A 19324-nucleotide genomic window follows, 5' to 3' on the forward strand; every position below is an offset into this window, starting at 1 on the left:
ATCTCAGACTGGGGCGAAGGTTCACCTTCCAACAGGACAACGGCCCTAAGTCTCTGAATGTCCTTGAGTGGCCTAGCTAGAGGCCAAACTTGAACCTGATCTAATATTTCTGGAGACCTGAAAATAGCTGTGCAGCAACGCTCCCCATTCAACCTGACAGATTGAGAGGACCTGCAGAGAAGAATGTGAGAAACTCTCCAAATACAGGTGTGCCAAGCTTGTAGAGTCATACCAAGGAAGACTGAGGCTGTAATCGCTGCCAAAGGTGCTTCAACAAAGTACTGAGTAATGGGTCTGAATATTTATGTAAATGTGATCCATTTTGTTTTTATTGAATTTGCAAAAATGTCTAAACCTGTTTTTGCTTTGTCATTATGGGATAGTGTTTAGATGGATTAAATTGCTTTTCAATTTTAGAATGGTGTAATGTAACAAAATGTGGAAAAATTCAAGGGGTCTGAATACTTTCTGAACGCACTGTATGTTACTGCTTAGCCTTACCAGATCACTGATGAACTAGATCACTCAGTTACAAATGAACCTAGAATATACCTCATCGTTAATGGACATTGTTACAATCGTGAACTTATGGTGGTGTCTATTAATTCCATCAGAGCTGTCTAAAGTGAACAGCCATGCATTATTACCCCCTATTGTCATTGTCACACTGTTGGTTAAGGGCTCCTAAGTAAGCATTTGACGGTAAGGTCTACACTTGTATTCGGCACGTGTGACAATTTGATTTTTAACATTTGATTATCATCGTCATCATCATCCTGGTCTTCTGATCCAGTGGCGGACTTATGGCGGAGGCAGGGAGGGAAAAGCCAGGGCCTCCTGTAATGTATCACCTCAGTTTGATAAACCAGTAGAGGAGGGTAAAGACGAAGAGGCAGAAGAGCAGCATGTAGCACAGGAGCTTGGTCTGGCTTCCTCTGGAAAGCTGCTTCACTCTCCCTATGGTGGCCCCCAGCAAACCACCTGTTGAGTCAAAGTCTGAGTCCTGTTAGCAGAAAAAAATAAAAAAATAAATCCAGTGACATGTTTTGCTGTCCTGATAGGAATTGCTCTGTGAAATAGCCGATCTGTTGTGTAATATCGTGAAATGATGCCAACTCAGCTTATTTTTTCATTTGTGCAATCTGGCAGAAGGGGGTACAGAAAGTGAGATGTGTGTGAATAGGTATTGAGCTGCTGTGTACTTATGCAGAGTAGACAGACAATGACTCACTTCCTTACCATATCATCCAAAATTTTGTTCTGGTACTTCACTTCGGTTCCAATATCTATTGACAGCTGTAGGACAAACATGGAATAGGTTCATCAGAGGACTTGATAACAATATGAGATAGCCAGACCTCTAAACCCCATGTTATATAATTTCCCGGAGCCCTGCCCACATTGACATGCTTACATGTTTCAAGGCGCTGACTTTGGCTCTCAGACCCTCTTGTAAGTGTTCATTTTCCTCTTCATACGCGCTGTAACCACTGGCCACATAATTTCCAGGTCCTCCTTCGCCTGTTTGACATGATGTACAAAAGCATTGATCTACGTTAGCTAAATAAACTAGAAATATCTAGCTAACGTTACCTATGAAGGCCTGTCAAGTAGCATCAGTGTGGGTAACACGCTTACGCATTAAAATGTAACTTAGCTAAGTAGGTAAAAGACAGTTCACTAGTTAGCTATAATGCAACCATGATGACAATTACCAAAACAAGTTGGTCAGTAAGTGTAGTAGCTAGCTAGCCCGTTCTTTATACATATGTGAGCTAGCCAGCCTGCTAACTAGCCCGAATGAGCGTTCTCCATTGAAAACGATGGACTAAAACAGAAACTTACCCAAACCTGCGCGTCTCATTTTGATTTATTCTATCAGAGATGTCCTATCTTCAAGGTGATAGCTAATGTCAGAGATTTTATCCGAGCAGCAGTAGCTATTTTTGTTGGTAGCTGGCAAGCTAACACTAATTCAACAAGATCGGAAACGCCACGACATCGTACGGAAGCCGATAAGGCAAATACTAAAATTTCATCGCAGAGGATTCAATTATATTTTTACTTCATCACCGCACCCGAGAGCAATAATAACGATTTGAAAATAATTGCCCTCAATTAACAGTCACAGCGAGTGCAATGGATGTCATGACACAAACAAATAGATAAATTAGAGAATAAATGTAAAATCTACAATGGGGAATTTTATTTTAGGAGTCTACAAAACCCAAAAGGAATTGATCATCTGTGCAAGCATGGTGATTATAATCTGTGGATTGACTGCATTGTTTGAATGGAATGTTGGCATATTGGCAGTTAAAAAACATTTATGGAATCATTCTTCTAAAACTGGTTGGCTAGCTAGCTAACAAACATACATTGCAGATAAATTCTTGAAATTCATTATTTTACCCAATATTTTATCACAACACTGGCAAACCATGGCTGACCAACTCCCTGACCAAAATTTCTGACCTTTATCCCATCAAGAAGGTTCATTTCCATTCTACTATTCTTCTAATTCATACATCTTTGGGGCAGCAATATCAAAGAGGGTAGGAAACGAAGTTACGTTTTTTGGCAATATGATCTGTTACTGTTCACATCGACCACACCAACAACATCATTGCATTTTGGTACATCAGAAGTACATTCCTATCCGATGGAACACTGCGTTTGCCTTGCAGCATTGCGTTCCAGAGGCAGTTGCAGTGCGTTCTGTGTGGTGTATATGTTGGATTTATCGAACGTACCGTATGCGTCAAAGCTGTGCATAGACGGCTTGACAGAAATGGTAGCAGAAGGTGAATGTTGATCTTTTGCTGCACACATATCCAGATGATGCTGCGCACAATTTAGCTCTAACACTAAAGGTGTGATCGAGGCATAACGCCTTGATGACACCAATAGTGTCTCTGCACAAAATAGTATCTAGGCGTGATGATGGCGCAATATGATATGCAACTGTGGTTTTAGGCGTGATGATGTAGCAATATGATATGCAACTGAAGTGTTAGTCATGATGACGCAGCTATATCATCTGTAATTGAGGTGTAAGGTTTGATGACTGATGAGGAAGAAATTGATCAGATTTGTGAGTCATGGTGGTATAACCTCTAATTCGCTCCTATTATCTTCTCTTCGTTAATGTGACATTTTGAGTTTCACTATCCAATTATGGGGCTCCTCCTTTCGTTAGTAAGGGATGACAAGAGTTGGAGAGAGCATGTCATGGAGGTAACCTTAAAGGGAGAGATGGCACTCATTAGGCCAGATGTACACTGAGTATACAAAACATTAGCAATAACTTCCTAATATTGAGTTGCACCCCTCACTTTTGCCTTCAAAACAGCCTCAATTCATCAGGGCATGGACTCTGCAAGGTGTTGAAAGTGTTCCACAGGGATGCTGGCCCATGTTGACTCCAATGCTTCCCCACAGTTGTGTCAAGTTGGCTGGATGTCCTTTGGGTGGTGGACCATTCTTGATACACACAGGAAACAGTTGAGCTTGAAAAAAATAGCAGCGTTGCAGTTCTTGACACAATCAAACCGGTGTGCCTGGCACCTACTATCATACCCCGTTCAAAGGCACCCATTCACCCTCTGAATGGCACACATACGCAATCCATATCTCAATTGTCTGAAGGCTTAAGAATCCTTCTTTAACCTGTCTCCTCCCCTTCGTCTACACTAATTGAAGGGGATTTAACAAGTGACATCAATAAAGGATCCAGAGTATTGAGGTAGTGAATTAGTGATGTAAAAGTTGCTTCCACTAGACTTATGCTATCTTGTGAAGAGTACAGTGGCGATTTTAGTATGTAAACCTTGGTGAGAAACTCAACATTTGTTTTTTTAGATGCATGCCAGCAAAGCCACAACACTAAACAATACATTAATTGCACTATAACGGTGACAAATGGTGCCCACAAACTGTTAGAGCCTATATAAAGCTGTCCCAACAGCAGAGCTTTCTTTTCAGCACCATGGAGTGAATCTCATGGAAACCGTCAATTATGCAAAAAAAAAAAGGATTCTAGGTGTAGAGATGAAAATAATGTTTAATAGGTTGATCACTGTTACAGATATGGAGGTTGCCTAAACTTACGAATGCCAATCACTGTTACAGATGTGGAGGTTGCCTAAACTTACGAATGCCAATCACTGTTACAGATGTGGAGGTTGCCTAAACTTACGAATGCCAATCACTGTTACAGATGTGGAGGTTGCCTAAACTTACGAATGCCAATCACTGTTACAGATGTGGAGGTTGCCTAAACTTACGAATGCCAATCACTGTTACAGATGTGGAGGTTGCCTAAACTTACGAATGCCAATCACTGTTACAGATGTGGAGGTTGCCTAAACTTACAAATGCCAATCACTGTTACAGATGTGGAGGTTGCCTAAACTTACGAATGCCAATCACTGTTACAGATGTGGAGGTTGCCTAAACTTACGAATGCCAATCACTGTTACAGATGTGGAGGTTGCCTAAACTTACGAATGCCAATCACTGTTACAGATGTGGAGGTTGCCTAAACTTACAAATGCCAATCACTGTTACAGATGTTGAGGTTGCCTAAACTTATGAATGCCAATCACTGTTACAGATGTGGAGATCTCCTAAACTTACGAATGCCAATCACTGTTACAGATGTGGAGGTTGCCTAAGCCTATGAATGCCAATCCCTGTTACAGATGTGGAGGTTGCCTAAGCCTACGAATGCCAATCACGGTTGGAGGTGTGGAGGTTGCCTAAGCCTATGAATGCCAATCACTGTTACAGATGTGGAGGTTGCCTAAGCCTATGAATGCCAATCCCTGTTGGAGATGTGGAGGTTGCCTAAGCCTATGAATGCCAATCCCTGTTGCAGATGTGGAGATTTCCTAAACTTACGAATGCCAATCACTGTTACAGATGTGGAGGTTGCCTAAGCCTATGAATGCCAATCACGGTTGGAGGTGTGTAGGTTGCCTAAGCCTATGAATGCCAATCCCTGTTACAGATGTGGAGGTTGCCTAAGCCTACGAATGCCAATCACGGTTGGAGGTGTGGAGGTTGCCTAAGCCTATGAATGCCAATCACTGTTACAGATGTGGATGTTGCCTAAGCCTATGAATGCCAATCACTGTTGCAGATGTGGAGGTTGTGGATGTAGCGTATGTGAGGCGGTGAACAGGGAGATTGTGGGGGAAGTTATTATAATGAGAGACAGACAGTAGCGTTACATCCTGATGGTTCTAATTAGAACCAGGAGCTGACAGAGGAGATGAGAAGTGCTGGTGAAAAAGGTTTAGAGAACCTACGTGACTCAAACGACAGACCTATCAATTAAAACATAGCTATTTCACTATAAATTCAATAAATAAAACAATTCTGCATTGATGATGTTTGTCAATGGCTTGAATGAAGATATTAACTTTCATTACCTTTCAGTAAGTTATGATTAACGTGACATGATCGCATCAAACTGACGACAAATTGATGACTGACACCCCCTGTTTATATGATCGGTGTTGTAATATTGAATGCTCACAGACAGGGGCCCTCTCATGGTCTTGCTGCAAGAGCTTGAACCTGACAATAGCAGCATGGACCGACTCTATACTACTCCTCATTAACACAGTAAGAATACACTATTACATTATACACAATTATTACTACACTATTACAGAAAGCTGTACCTCACAAGTGTATTCACTCACTCTCATTGATAGTTTGGAAGCTGCTTGCCAAGAGTTGTAGAGACTACAGACTACACTTCACATAAGGAGTTCCCCTAAAGAGGCATTTTGGGGGTGCAGTCGTTTTGAAGTGTCAAAGGTATTATATTCTTTACTTCTTCTATTGGTTTAGCAGGTGGGCTAACTAACAGAAAACGTGTTTCTCAGTATGTGGCATGCAGGATGAGCTTGAGATGTGTAATATCTCTAAACTTTAATGTTCTCATATTCATATTTTCAAACATCTCCTTCAATGAGATTCTAGACACTGTTTCATCATCCATTACCTATTCCATCTCCTAATAATCCAACATAAATAATTTCTCAGCCTTACCGTTGTCAATATCACTGGAGACAAGTTATGATACTCATTTATTCAAATACAATGGCTAATAAATACATCTTAAATCTAATTTTAAGGACTATAGCTCATATAATGCATTTCAATTCCCATCCACATAGCCCCTCTTTTCCCACACTATGCTTATAGAGTCAGAGGGAGGGAAGAGCCCATTCATTTAGCTGTGCGTGCGTTCTCGTTATATTTATGGATCTGGTAAGATTAGCCCCATCTGAAGCATTTTACTAAGCCCTTTTCAACTCTTGGCCTCTAAAAGCTGTCAGGACAGAGGACACTGTTAATCTCTGCAGCATCTCTTCTCTCGCTTCAGGTGAATTGATTGACTGATGGTCACACATCTTTTAGCTATAGGGATCAGAGCAAACTATTCCCTAAGGGGGAGATTATAGAAGCTTTTTAAAAAGTCTGAAATCTTTTGGGACCAACGTTGATTTGCGTTTGTTTCATGTCCTTAGATGTGTCAATCGGTTCCCTAACACCAGTAGATGCTTGCCTATTTTTGCTAATGCTTGCATATATTTAGTAGGTTACATGCAAAAAAACAATCATATTAAAATCTGTTTAATATGTAAATACTTTAGCCATCTCAGTTTTTCTCTAGCTGCTCAGGATGTTACAGTTTATTATCTGATTCATCCTGATTAGGCTAATTTATTTTTGGAATGGGGAGATCAGTCAGAGAACAGCGAGAATAGATTAAAAGAAAGTATGTCAGAGGAAGAAAAGGAAGGTTTTCTACTGAACTCTTTTTTTAAAGAATTCCCCTAGCCCCTCAGTGATGCTAAAAATCAATTTGACTGCAAATTAGTCCTTTTTAAAAAGTAAAATCCAGCTGGTCGGGGGAGTCTCTGAGTGGCTAGAGAGTCTTAGCAATACTCCTTGTTCTTTACATGGGGAGATTCTTGTGATTTCATTTCAACATGTTTTTGTTTTGTTGTGTTAAAAAGGGATACATGGAACAGGTTGCTCCATTCAACAGTGTTAGCTTGATGTTAGCAGATTCCTTTAGATCTACAAACTGGATGATAATTGCTGTTAGTGTCTGTCTGTTTGGGAAATCATTTGAATTGACTGAGAGACTGCCGAAAACCTCCCTACATCATCCATCTAAAAGCCTCTGTCTCTGTGGTCATGAATACCTTCAGGGAACCAAGTCAGTCCTAATTAAAGGAGTCATTACTCAAGCTGAAATAAGTTCTCTGAGTTTTGGGCTAGGTTTCAGCAGGGAAACACATATCATGATTCCTCTGTGTGACTGCTGCACTCCCCTAGAGCCTCACTCCTACGCCACGCAAACCTTCCCCATCACGAAAGGACCCAACAGAACTGTGCCTGTTTCCTCCACATAGATGTATGTGTTTTTTAGGATGTGGCAATAGAATCGTTGCTGTCAGTTAAATGAAGCCTTGACTTGTATACTCATCTGACAGACAGGACCCATGAGGCTATGCAAGTATCTGTATTGATTAATTATTTGATTGTACAGGTGAGGGAATCCCATTGTGATCTCTTTTTTTATGGGGGACCTGTTCAGATCTCAAATCTGGATTCAAAATGCATGCACAGCAACAACAACTGAACTACCTATAAGCCGAGGAGCACATATGACCGATCATGATACTCATCAGAAATATGCTTGATATTAGTTTAGCTTAATCAGAGCCAACATGGTTAAATAAAGGTTCAATAAATAAAACAGGCTGTATGTCCATGGTGTCCTGGACAAACTCTAAACAGGAGAACATTAGATGAGGATTATTCACCTCATGTAATGGTGTTGTATCAGTGTTGTTTCTAATACAGATTCTGATAAATATCATAGGCGGTCTATTAGACGTACTTTGCCTTGGAAACAGTGGCTTGCGTCAATGACTGAATGAAAGAAAACTCTTAATAAATAACAACAAACACAGACTATCTATTGGTATGGCCAGATGGAAAGGCAGTGAGTAGACCTGCTGAGATCATTGAATTATTACATGGTTGTTATAGAGGCTGTCCTCTATTTGACTTTGGGGTATACCTGCCTGCCCATAGGATGATCTACCAGGTGGACTGGTAGAGATGGTTGTCCTTGATGATGTTTCACAAGGTGTTCAGTAATCCAAGTCCGTTTGCTGCTTTGGATAAAAGTGTCTGCTAAATTGCATATATTAATAACCTACCTATAGAACTACCTAGTGACCCAGTGACGATTTGAAGGATCCTTATCGGTCATTCTATGGTATCTCCCCAAATGGCCCCCTATTCCCTTTATAGGGCTCTGGTCAACGGTAGTGCACTGTAAAAGCTAACATATATAATTGTTTTAAGATGGTCATACCTTGGATCATTTAGCTATTTGATTTAGAATTTTAGGACCCCTTTAGGTATAAAACAAATATATTGAAAACCTATTTTATAAATATTGGATTTGGCCTTTACTACTATAGCCCATAGAAATGCATTGAATAACACATTCATAAATGGCAAAAAAGAGGAATAAGGTTTTGAAGTGTCCTATATCTATGAGATATAAGAATGCTTTTTTTTGGACACATATTTAACCCCTTGTTTTTGGCACAAAACTACCTCCATACTTCCATTAATTTGTATGGGTTACCTTCAGACGAGTCCCGTGACACCATCGTGTTCGGGGGCATCTCATATTTCCATAGAGGGGTCATATTAGTTTAAAAGCCAAACCGTTTGAGCGCTACAGACGTTTTCGTGAGAAGACAGATTTTCATGATGTCTCCTGGTCTGACAAACACTGCTGTAGGTTAGTCACTTTCCACTGCAGATGTGGAAGGCCGAAATAGGCAGATTCAGTAAATTGAGACCAGTTGTGTAAAGTACTTAAGGAAAAATACTTTAAAGTACTACTTAAGTCGTTTTTGGGGGTATCTATACTCTACTATTTATATTTTTGACAACTTTTACTTTCATTTCACTAATTTCCTAAAGAAAATAATGTACTTTTTACTCCATCCATTTTTCCTGACACCCAAAACTATTTTGAATGCTTAGCAGGACAGGAAAATGGTCCAATTCACACAGTTACAGTATCAAAAGAACATCTCTGGTCATCTCTACTTCCTTTGATCTGGCTCACTAAACACACATGCGTCCTTTGTAAATTATGTCTGTGTTGCAGTGTGCCCCCTGGCTATCCCTAAATTTAAAAAAACTAGAAAATGGTGCCATGGTTTGCCTAATATAATGAATTTTTAACAATTTATACTTTTACTTTTGATACTTTAGTATATTTAAAACCAAATACCTTTTTACTTATACTCAAGTAGTATTTTACTGGGCGACTTTCACTTTTACTTGAGTCATTTTCTATTCATGTGTCTTTACTTTTACTCAAGTATAACAATTTTCTTAAACTGACAGATTTTGATGGGGATGTGTTTATTATGTTCCTTAGATTGACGCACGCATCAATAGAATCTTAAGAATTAAACATGAAGGAAAAACATTGTGAGGTGAAAAAATAGCATCACTGATGAGTCACTGTATAAGCCACTGACAAAGTTATCTATACCTAGGTTAATGAATAATGATGGAAATGAATTAGGTAGTTGTGTGGGTTGTCTTGGTGACCATCTTGAACCAGGACTTCCAAGGTCTCAAAGTCTGACTACCATAATAGTGGAAGCCTGTTTTGACATTGCATCTGCCCTGATTCTGACAAGTGTTATGAAAGAGTGGGAGTGACTGAACACTGACCGAACAAATAAGACCGATGTCCTCGTCTTGATCTTTGAATATGTTAACAGGAGAATTTGCATGCATCATCACATCTTATTTATAGACATCACTGTTTTGTCTTGTTGCTTTTCTTATTACACGGCCAACAGAAATAATCCATTCTGAGGTAAATTCACAATTGTATGCATTGATGCAGCCGTGTTTTTTATTACCCTTGGAAGGCAGTTCGGTGTGTCGTGCTCTGCATGCTTTTGTCCTGTATAATTGAGTATTACTACGGCTCAATTCCATTCGCCTCTAACTGCTGGTTCTCTGTGTGACAGGCTTTGACAAGTAATTTATAGTTTGCTGAATAGAGTAAATAGCCTGGGTTAACCCCCCTTGGGTAGCAGCCAACAGCACAGCGATGGACCGCACGTTCCGTAACAGGTGTAAAGTGCTTGTCAATTCAACACGATACCAGTTATTTCCTTTATTCACGCCTTGCTTGGCATAGACGGGGGCCCAGACTGTATTTGGAGAATGTATTTCCCCCAGAGAAACTGACTGTCAATCAGAGGATTTGAACACAAGAGAAGTGGCCATCTGGTAAACATAATCAAGCTTGTTTCTTAGTTCATATTATGAGGGAATGCCTGTTTGCAAAACTCAGGCATCACATATAACTGTTTTATTTGTGTAGTCAGAACTACAGTACCAGTCAAAAGTTTGGACACACCTACTCGTTCAAGGTTTTTCTTTATTTTTACTATTTTCTACATTGTAGAATAATGGTGAAGACCTCAGAACTATGAAATAACACATATGGAATCATGTACAGAAGTAATCAAAAAAGTGTTAAACAAATCAAAGTAGACACGCTTTGCCTTGATGAAAACTTTACACACTTTTGGCATTCTCTCAACCAGCTTCATGAGGTAGTCACCTGGAATGCATTTCAATTAACAGGTATGTCTTGTTAAAAGTTAATTTGTGGAATTTCTTTCCTTCTTAATGTGTTTCAGCCAATCAGTTGTGTTGGGACAAGGAAGGGGGGCATACAGAAGATAGCCCTATTTAGTAAAAGACCAAGTTATGTCAAAAACAGCTCAAATAAGCAAAGAGAAACAACAGTCCATCATTACTTTAAAACATGAAGGTCAGTCAATCCAGAAAATGTCAAGAACTTTTAAAGTTTCTTCAAGTGCAGTCGCAAAAAACATCAAGCGCTATGATGAAACTGGCTCTCATGAGGACCGCCACATAAAATGAAGACCCAGAGTTACCTCAGCTGCAGAGGAAAAGTTCATTAGAGTTACCAGCCTCAGAAATTGCAACCCAAATAAATGCTTCACAGAGTTCAAGTAACAGACACATCTCAACATCAACTGTTGAGAGGAGACTGCGCAAATCAGGCCTTCATGGTTGAATTGCTGCAAAGAAACCACTACTAAAGGACACTAATAAGAATAAGATACTTGCTTGGGCCAAGAAACATGAGCAATGGACATTAGACCGGTGGAAATTTGCCCCATTGGTCTGATGACTCCAAATTGAAGATTTTGTGTTCCAACCGCTGTGTCTTTGTGGTGAACGGATTATCTCCGCATGTGTGGTTCCCACCGTGAAGCATGCAGAAGGAGGTGATGGTGTGGGGGTGCTTTGCTGGTGACACTGTCGGTGATTTATTTAGAATTCAAGACACACTTAACCAGCATGGCTACCACAGCATTCTGCAGCGATACGCCATCCCATCTGGTTTGCACTTAGTGGGACTATCATTTGTTTTTCAACAGGACAATGACCCAACATACCTCCAGGCTGTGTAAGAGCCATTTGACCAATAAGGAATCAAATCAGATCACATTTATTTATTTATTTAGCCCTTCGTACATCAGCTGATACCTCAAAGTGCTGTACAGAAACCCAGCCTAAAACCCCAAACAGCAAGCATTGCAGCTGCAGAAGCACGGTGGCTAGGAAAAACTCCCTAGAAAGGCCAAAACCTAGGAAGAAACCTAGAGAGGAACCAGGCTATGAGGTGTGGCCAGTCCTTTTCTGGCTGTGCCGGGTGGAGATTATAACAGAACATGGCCAAGATGTTCAAATGTTCATAAATGACCAGCATGGTCAAATAATAATAATCACAGGCAGAACAGTTGAAACTGGAGCAGCAGCACGGTCAGGTGGACTGGGGACAGCAAGGAGTCATCATGCCAGGTAGTCCTGAGGCATGGTCCTAGGGCTCAGGGGCTCAGGTCCTCCGAGAGAAAGAGAGATTGAGAGAGAGCATACTTAAATTCACACAGTACACCGGATAAGACAGGAGAAGTACTCCAGATATAACAAACTGACCCTAGCCCACCAACACATAAACTACTGCAGCATAAATACTGGAGGCTGAGACAGGAGGGGTCAGGAGACACTGTGGCCCCATCCGAAGATACCCCCGGACAGGGCCAAACAGGAAGGATATAACCCCACCCACTTTGCCAAAGCACAGCCGCCACACCACTAGAGGGATATCTTCAACCACCAACTTACCATCCTGAGACAAGGCCGAGTATAGCCCACAAAGATCTCCGCCATGGCACAACCCAAGGGGGGGCGCCAACCCAGACAGGAAAATCACATCAGTGACTCAACCCACTCAAGTGACGCACCCCTCCTAGGGACGGCATGAAAGAGCACCAGTAAGCCAGTGACTCAGCCCCTGTAATAGGGTTAGAGGCAGAGAAACCCAGTGGAGAGAGGGGAACAGGCCAGGCAGAGACAGCAAGGGCGGTTCGTTGCTCCAGAGCCTTTCCGTTCACCTTCACACTCCTGGGCCAGACTACACTCAATCATATGACCCACTGAAGAGATGAGTCTTCAGTAAAGACTTAAATATTGAGACCGAGGCTGCGTCTCTCACATGGGTAGGCAGACCATTCCATAAAAATGGAGCTCTATAGGAGAAAACCCTGCCTCCAGCTGTTTGCTTAGAAATTCTAGGGACAATTAGGAGGCCTGCGTCTTGTGACCATAGCGTATGTGTAGGTATGTACGGCAGGACCAAATCAGAAAGATAGGTAGGAGTAAGCCCATGTAAAGCTTTGTAGGTTAGCAGTAAAACCCTGAAATGGCACTGGAGTAATATGATCAAATGTTTTGGTTCTAGTCAGGATTCTAGCAGCCATATTTAGCACTAACTGAAGTTTATTTAGTGCTTTATCCGGGTAGCCGGAAAGTAGAGCATTGCAGTAGTCTAACCTAGAAGTAACAAAAGCATGGATTAATTTTTCTGCATAATCTTTGGACAGAAAGTTTCTGATTTTTGCAATGTTACGTAGATGGAAAAAAGCTGTCCTTGAAACAGTCTTGATATGTTTGTCAAGAGATAGATCAGGGTCCAGAGAAACGCCGAGGTCCTTCACAGTTTTATTTGAGATGACTGTACAACCATCAAGATTGATTGTCAGATTCAACAGAAGATCTCTTTGTTTCTTGGGACCTAGAACAAGCATCTCTGTTTTGTCCGAGTTTAAAAGTAGAAAGTTTGCAGCCATCCACTTCCTTATGTCTGAAACACAGGCTTCTAGCGAAGGCAATTTTGGGGTTTCACCATGTTTCATTGAAATGTACAGCTGTGTGTCATCCGCATAGCAGTGAAAGTTAACATTAGTTAACATGTATAGTAAGAGGTAACATATATATTATCCCCAAGAGGTAACATATATAGTGAAAACAATAGTGGTCCTAAAATGGAACATTGAGGAACATTGAAATGTACAGTTGATTTGTCAGAGGACAAACCATTCACAGAGACATACTGATATCTTTCCGACAGATAAGATCTAAACCAGGCCAGAACTTTTTGGGTTTCCAATCTCTCCAAAAGAATGTGGTGATCGATGGTATCAAAAGCAGCACTAAGGTCTAGGAGCATGAGGACAGATGCAGCACCTCGGTCTGATGCCTTTAAAAGGTAATTTACCACCTTCACAAGTGCAGTCTCAGTGCTATGATGGGGTCTAAAACCAGACTGAAGCATTTCGTATACATTGTTTGTCTTCAGGAAGGCAGTGAGTTGCTGTGCAACAGCTTTTTCTAAAACATTTGAGAGGAATGGAAGATTCGATATAGGCCAATAGGTTTTTATATTTTCTTGGTCAAAGTTTGGCTTTTTCAAGAGAGGCTTTATTACTGCCACTTTTAGTGAGTTTGGTACACATCCGTTGGATAGAGAGCTGTTTATTTTGTTCAACATAGGAGGGCCAAGCACATTAGCATCTCTTTCAGTAGTTTAGTTGGAATAGGGTCCAGTATGCAGCTTGAAGGTTTAGAGGCCATGATTATTTTCATCATTGTGTCAAGAGATATAGTGCTAAAACACTTGAGTGTCTCTCTTGAGCCTAGGTCCTGGCAGAGTTGTGCAGACTCAGGACAACTGAGCTTTGGGGCGACAGGGTAGCCTAGTGGTTAGAGCGTTGGACTAGTAACCGGAAGGTTGTGAGTTCAAACCCCCGAGCTGACAAGGTACAAATCTGTCGTTCTGCCCCTGAACAGGCAGTTAACCCACTGTTCCCAGGCCGTCATTGAAAATAAGAATGTGTTCTTAACTGACTTGCCTGGTTAAATAAAGGTAACATTTTTTACAGTTTTACAGATTTAAAGAGGAGTCCATTTTCTAATGATCATGATCTTTTCCTCAAAGAAGTTCATTAATGTATTACTGCTGAAGTGAAAGCCATCCCCACTTGGGGAATGCTGCTTTTTAGTTAGCTTTGCGACAGTATAAAAAATAAAAAATAAAAATAAATCCTCAATTAAGTTGGAAAAATAGGATGATCGAGCAGCAGTGAGGGCTCTTCGATACTGCACGGTACTGTCTTTCCAAGCTAGTCGGAAGTCTTCCAGTTTGGTGTGGCGCCATTTCCATTCCAATTTTCTGGAAGCTTGCTTCAGAGCTCGGGTATTTTCTGTATACCAGGGAGCTAGTTTCTTATGACAAATGTTTTTACTTTTTATGGGTGCAACTGCATCTAGGGAATTGCGCAAGGTTAAAGTTAACTGAGTTCCTCAGTTAGGTGGTTAACTGATTTTTGTCCTCTGACGTCCTTGGGTAGGCAGAGCAAGTCTGGAAGGGCATCAAGGAATCTTTGTGTTGTCTGGGAATTTATAGCACGATTTTTGATGCTCCTTGGTTGGGGTCTGAGCAGATTATTTGTTGCAATTGCAAATGTAATAAAATGGTGGTCCGATAGTCCAGGACTATGAGGAAAAACATTAAGATCCACAACAATTATTCCATGGGACAAAACTAGGTCCAGAGTATGACTGTGACAGTGAGTAGGTCCAGAGACATGTTGGACAAAACCCACTGAGTCGATGATGGCTCCGAAAGCCTTTTGGAGTGGGTCTGTGGACTTTTCCATGTGAATATTAAAGTCACCAAAAATTTGAATATTATCTGCTATGACTACAAGGTTCGATAGGAATTCAGGGAACTCAATTAGGAACGCTGTATATGGCCCAGGAGGCCTGTAAACAGTAGCTATAAAAAGTGATTGAGTAGGCTGTATAGATTTCATGACTAGAAGCTCAAAAGATGAAAACGTCATTTTTTTGTTGTAAATTTAAATTTGCTATCGTAAATGTTAGCAACACTTCCGCCTTTGCAGGATGCACGGGGGATATGGTCACTAGTGTAACCAGGAGGTGAGGCCTCATTTAACACAGTAAATTCCTCAGGCTTAAGCCATGTTTCAGTCAGGCTAATCACATCAAGATTTTGATCAGTGATTAGTTCATTGCCTTTGAAGTAAGGGATCTAACATTAAGTAGCCCTATTTTGAGATGTGAGGTATCACGATCTCTTTCAATAATGGCAGGAATGGAGGAGGTCTTTATCCTAGTGAGATTGCTAAGGCGAACAGCGCCATGTTTAGTTTTGCCCAACCTAGGTCGAGGCACAGACACGGTCTCAATGGGGATAGCTGAGCTGACTACACTGACTGTGCTAGTGGCAGACTCCACTAAGCTGGTAGGCTGGCTAACAGCCTGCTGCCTGACCTGCACCCTATTTCATTGTGGAGCTAGAGGAGTTAGAGCCCTGTCTATGTTGGCAGATAAGATGAGAGCACCCCTCCAGCTAGGATGGAGTCTGTCACTCATCAGCAGGCCAGGCTTGGTCCTGTTTGTGGGTGAGTCCCAGAAAGAGGACCAATTATCTACAAATTCTATCTTTTGGGAGGGGCAGAAAACAGTTTTCAACCAGCGAATGAGTTGTGAGACTCTGCTGTAGAGCTCATCACTCCCCCTAACTGGGAGGGGGCCAGAGACAATTACTTGATGCCGACACATCTTTCTGGCTGATTTACACGCAGAAGCTATGTTGCGCTTGGTGACCTCTGACTGTTTCATTCTAACATTGTTGGTGCCGACGTGGATAACAATATCTCTATACTCTCTACACTCGCCAGTTTTAGCTGGATGATTAGTTTTAAGTCTAATAATGCGGGTATTGGACTTAAAACTATACTAAAAAAAAAAACGTAAAGTTGCCAGGTAGCAAAGTAAGGTTGGCAACAAAACGCACAGCAACACGTAAACAAGTCTGCAAGTTGTGATCGGAAATAAAACCTGCCAGATGTGATGGAGTGCTGCATCAGATGACCTGGCCTCCACAATCACCCAACCTCAATCCAATTGACATGGTTTGGGATGAGTTGTACCGCAGCCAACAAGTGCTCAGCATATGTGGGAACTCCTTCAAGACTGTTGGAATAGCATTTCAGGTGAAGCTGGTAAAGAGAATGCCAAGAGTGTGCAAAGCTGTCATCAAGGCAAAGGGTGGCTTCTTTGAATAATCTAAAATCTCAAATATATTTAGATTTGTTCAACAGTTTTTTGGTTACTACATAATTCCATATGTGTTATTTCATAGTTTTGATGTCTTCACTATTATTCTACAATGTAGAAAATAAAGAGAAACCCTTGACTTTCATTTATTTTTAACCTTTATATATGTCAGTTTAGAACAAATTCTTATTTTCAATGACGTCCTAGGAACAGTGGGTTAACTGCCTGTTCAGGAGCAGATTTGTACCTTGTCAGTTTGGAGATTTGAATTTGCAACTGTTCGGTTACTAGTCCAACACTCTAACCACTAGGCTTCCCTGCCGCCCCAATGAGTAGGTGTGTCCAAACGTTTGACTGCTATTGTATTTGTGGAGGTAATTTCACATTCTTTTCTATGTAATTTCCTTGAAATCTATGTATTAATTCTCTATATTCATGATTTAATCTGTTCTAGCCACAGATTGTGCAACATTCAAATGAAAATTGATTGATTGTCAGATTTCGCAACATTCAAATGAAAATAGATTGATTGTCAGATTTCGCAACATTCAAATTAAATAGATTGATTGTCAGTGGCAAATATCCATTGAAAAGGTGGAATCTGACATAAATGTAGGCGTTAAGCAAGTGGAATGAAAAGGGAAGCCCACGCACCTCTCACCATGTAGCCTACAGCTTAAGCTATAGGTATATATCTGCAGAGATCCACACACAAGCCTCACAGAGAATGTTTGATGAGAGGACAACTTCATTAACATTCTTAATTAAACCCAGCAGTTTTTTGTATACAATGAATCATCGTTGCAAATCCCCCTGGAAATCTTCTTGATACTTAGGATGAGTTGTAGTGTTTCGTGACGTTATCCATAGGTGACTGTCAATTTGGGCACCCATCGATAGCCTCTCTCAGGCTGTCTCGTGTTCTGACTTCTCTGTGAGAGTAACACAGTTTAGAGAAGGACCTAGTGAGGGTGTGAAGGATCCCTGTACTTTTTAAAATATTTGAACCCCATCCTAGATGTCTGTCAAAAGGACAAAGCCAAAACCCTAATACTGCTCTCAACATGTACTCTTTCTCTTTGCATCATCTGACGGCGGTAGAAGTGCCCTGTGGCCAATGAACACTCATGAGTTATTATGACGAGTGCAATTACTTACGGCCATTAGTCATGTGATGGCATCTATTACATACGTAGTATGATTAGCTAGTTATTTTACCAGTTTAAAGGTCCAATGCAGCCATTTTTTATCTCAATATCAAATCATTTCTGGGTCACAACCTTACTGTGATTGTTTTCAATTACAATGGTTAACAAATAAACAGAAATAGCATCTTAGCAAAGAGCAATTTCTAAAGCAAGAATTTTGGTCTGAGTGGGGAGGGGAAAAGTGAAAATAAGCTGTTTTTGGCTAAGAGGTTTAGAACTATCTTTGTTATTGGTCTATTAACTCATTTAATGCCTGGTGATGTCATCCCACCAAAACAGGCTGAAATTTCAGGCGGTCTTTTCAAACAGCAGTTCTCGGAGCCTTGAAGCATCTTGATTCATTTCACTGGTTCTATTATTTTCTCATTTGTATTAAGACATAATATTCCATCTTATGGCACTCTACTCTGAAAAGAGCAACAGTGCCATCTAGTCCAGATTCTCGGGACAAGCCTCTATGTTCCCCACATATCTTGATGAAGATCCTGGCTTCAATATCTACTCCTCAGCCTATAAAGACTTTCTGTGGCTATGCTCCCAGATAACGAAATTGAGTTTAGTATTAAGTAAAAAATTGTCTCAGTTTTAAAAGTGCATACTGTAAGTGATTATACAAAGGACATCAGTGCATTTTTGCAACAATGGAAACCTCATCTTTACTAAAATTCAATAGTGTGTGAATTGTTTTAAGAATTGGACTGCTGTGCAAAGGACTTATTTTTTAAACTTCTAATGTACACTACATCTTCATTGATCTTTTCTGAGGTGAAAATTATGTTTCTCATGGTGGATAAAATGGCGCCGGAAGAAATGACAGCAGTTATACGGGCGCCCAACCAATTGTGCTATTATGTGGGGGGGGGGGGGTTTGCATTATTTGTAACTTATTTTGTACATAATGTTTCTGCAACCGTATCTTGGATATCAGGACAGCGATTACTCACCTCGGAATAGACAAAGATTTTTTCTACAACAAGCAGGATGCACAGGACATTCTCCAAACACCCAACAAGGCCGACATCCCCGTTATTTGCAAGAGGAAGCGACACAGGTACAGAGAACAAAGAGCCGGATGCCTCATGAGGACCCGATGACCGACAGAATAAGAACAAGTCTTTGATATTAATTACTAGTCTGCAGCTAGGAATTCGGTATCATTGAACTCGAAGAATGACAACCGCCGAAACATCCATTCTATAACGAATGTCACTCTGAACAATCCCCTCTAACCACGACAGAGAGAGAGAGGGAGAGAGATGGACAATTATACAAAATAAATAATATTTTCACCAGCGATCAAGACGAAACACTGAGCGTAAATATATATATTGATTGCAATTGTTCCCGAATGAGTGAGCATTCATGTGCAAAGGATTAGCATTTCAATTGTTATAATTATCACTCTGTAGTGACTTCTTAGTCGACCCCCACTTCCCTTTTGTCTAACAAGCCACCATGCCGGTTTAGCCCACTAGGGCACATTCTCCTATCATTTCTTGTAACCACAT

At 40.8% G+C, this 19324-nt stretch overlaps 1 protein-coding gene across 1 annotated transcript; it reads right to left on the bottom strand.

The window, feature by feature from the left end:
• Nucleotides 1–336: 336 nt before the first annotated feature.
• Nucleotides 337–2011, bottom strand: LOC109904660 (BET1 homolog). The gene is made up of 4 exons (XM_020501845.2): nucleotides 1846–2011; nucleotides 1415–1521; nucleotides 1240–1296; nucleotides 337–1003 (listed from the first exon to the last, which is right to left on the bottom strand). Exons 1-4 carry the CDS (start codon nucleotides 1862–1864, stop codon nucleotides 848–850), a joined length of 339 nt encoding a protein of 112 aa, XP_020357434.1. The 5' UTR covers nucleotides 1865–2011; the 3' UTR covers nucleotides 337–847.
• Nucleotides 2012–19324: the final 17313 nt, after the last annotated feature.

The sequence above is a fragment of the Oncorhynchus kisutch genome, linkage group LG14, assembly GCF_002021735.2.
Source record: "Oncorhynchus kisutch isolate 150728-3 linkage group LG14, Okis_V2, whole genome shotgun sequence".
NCBI classification, from domain to species: Eukaryota; Metazoa; Chordata; class Actinopteri; order Salmoniformes; family Salmonidae; genus Oncorhynchus; species Oncorhynchus kisutch.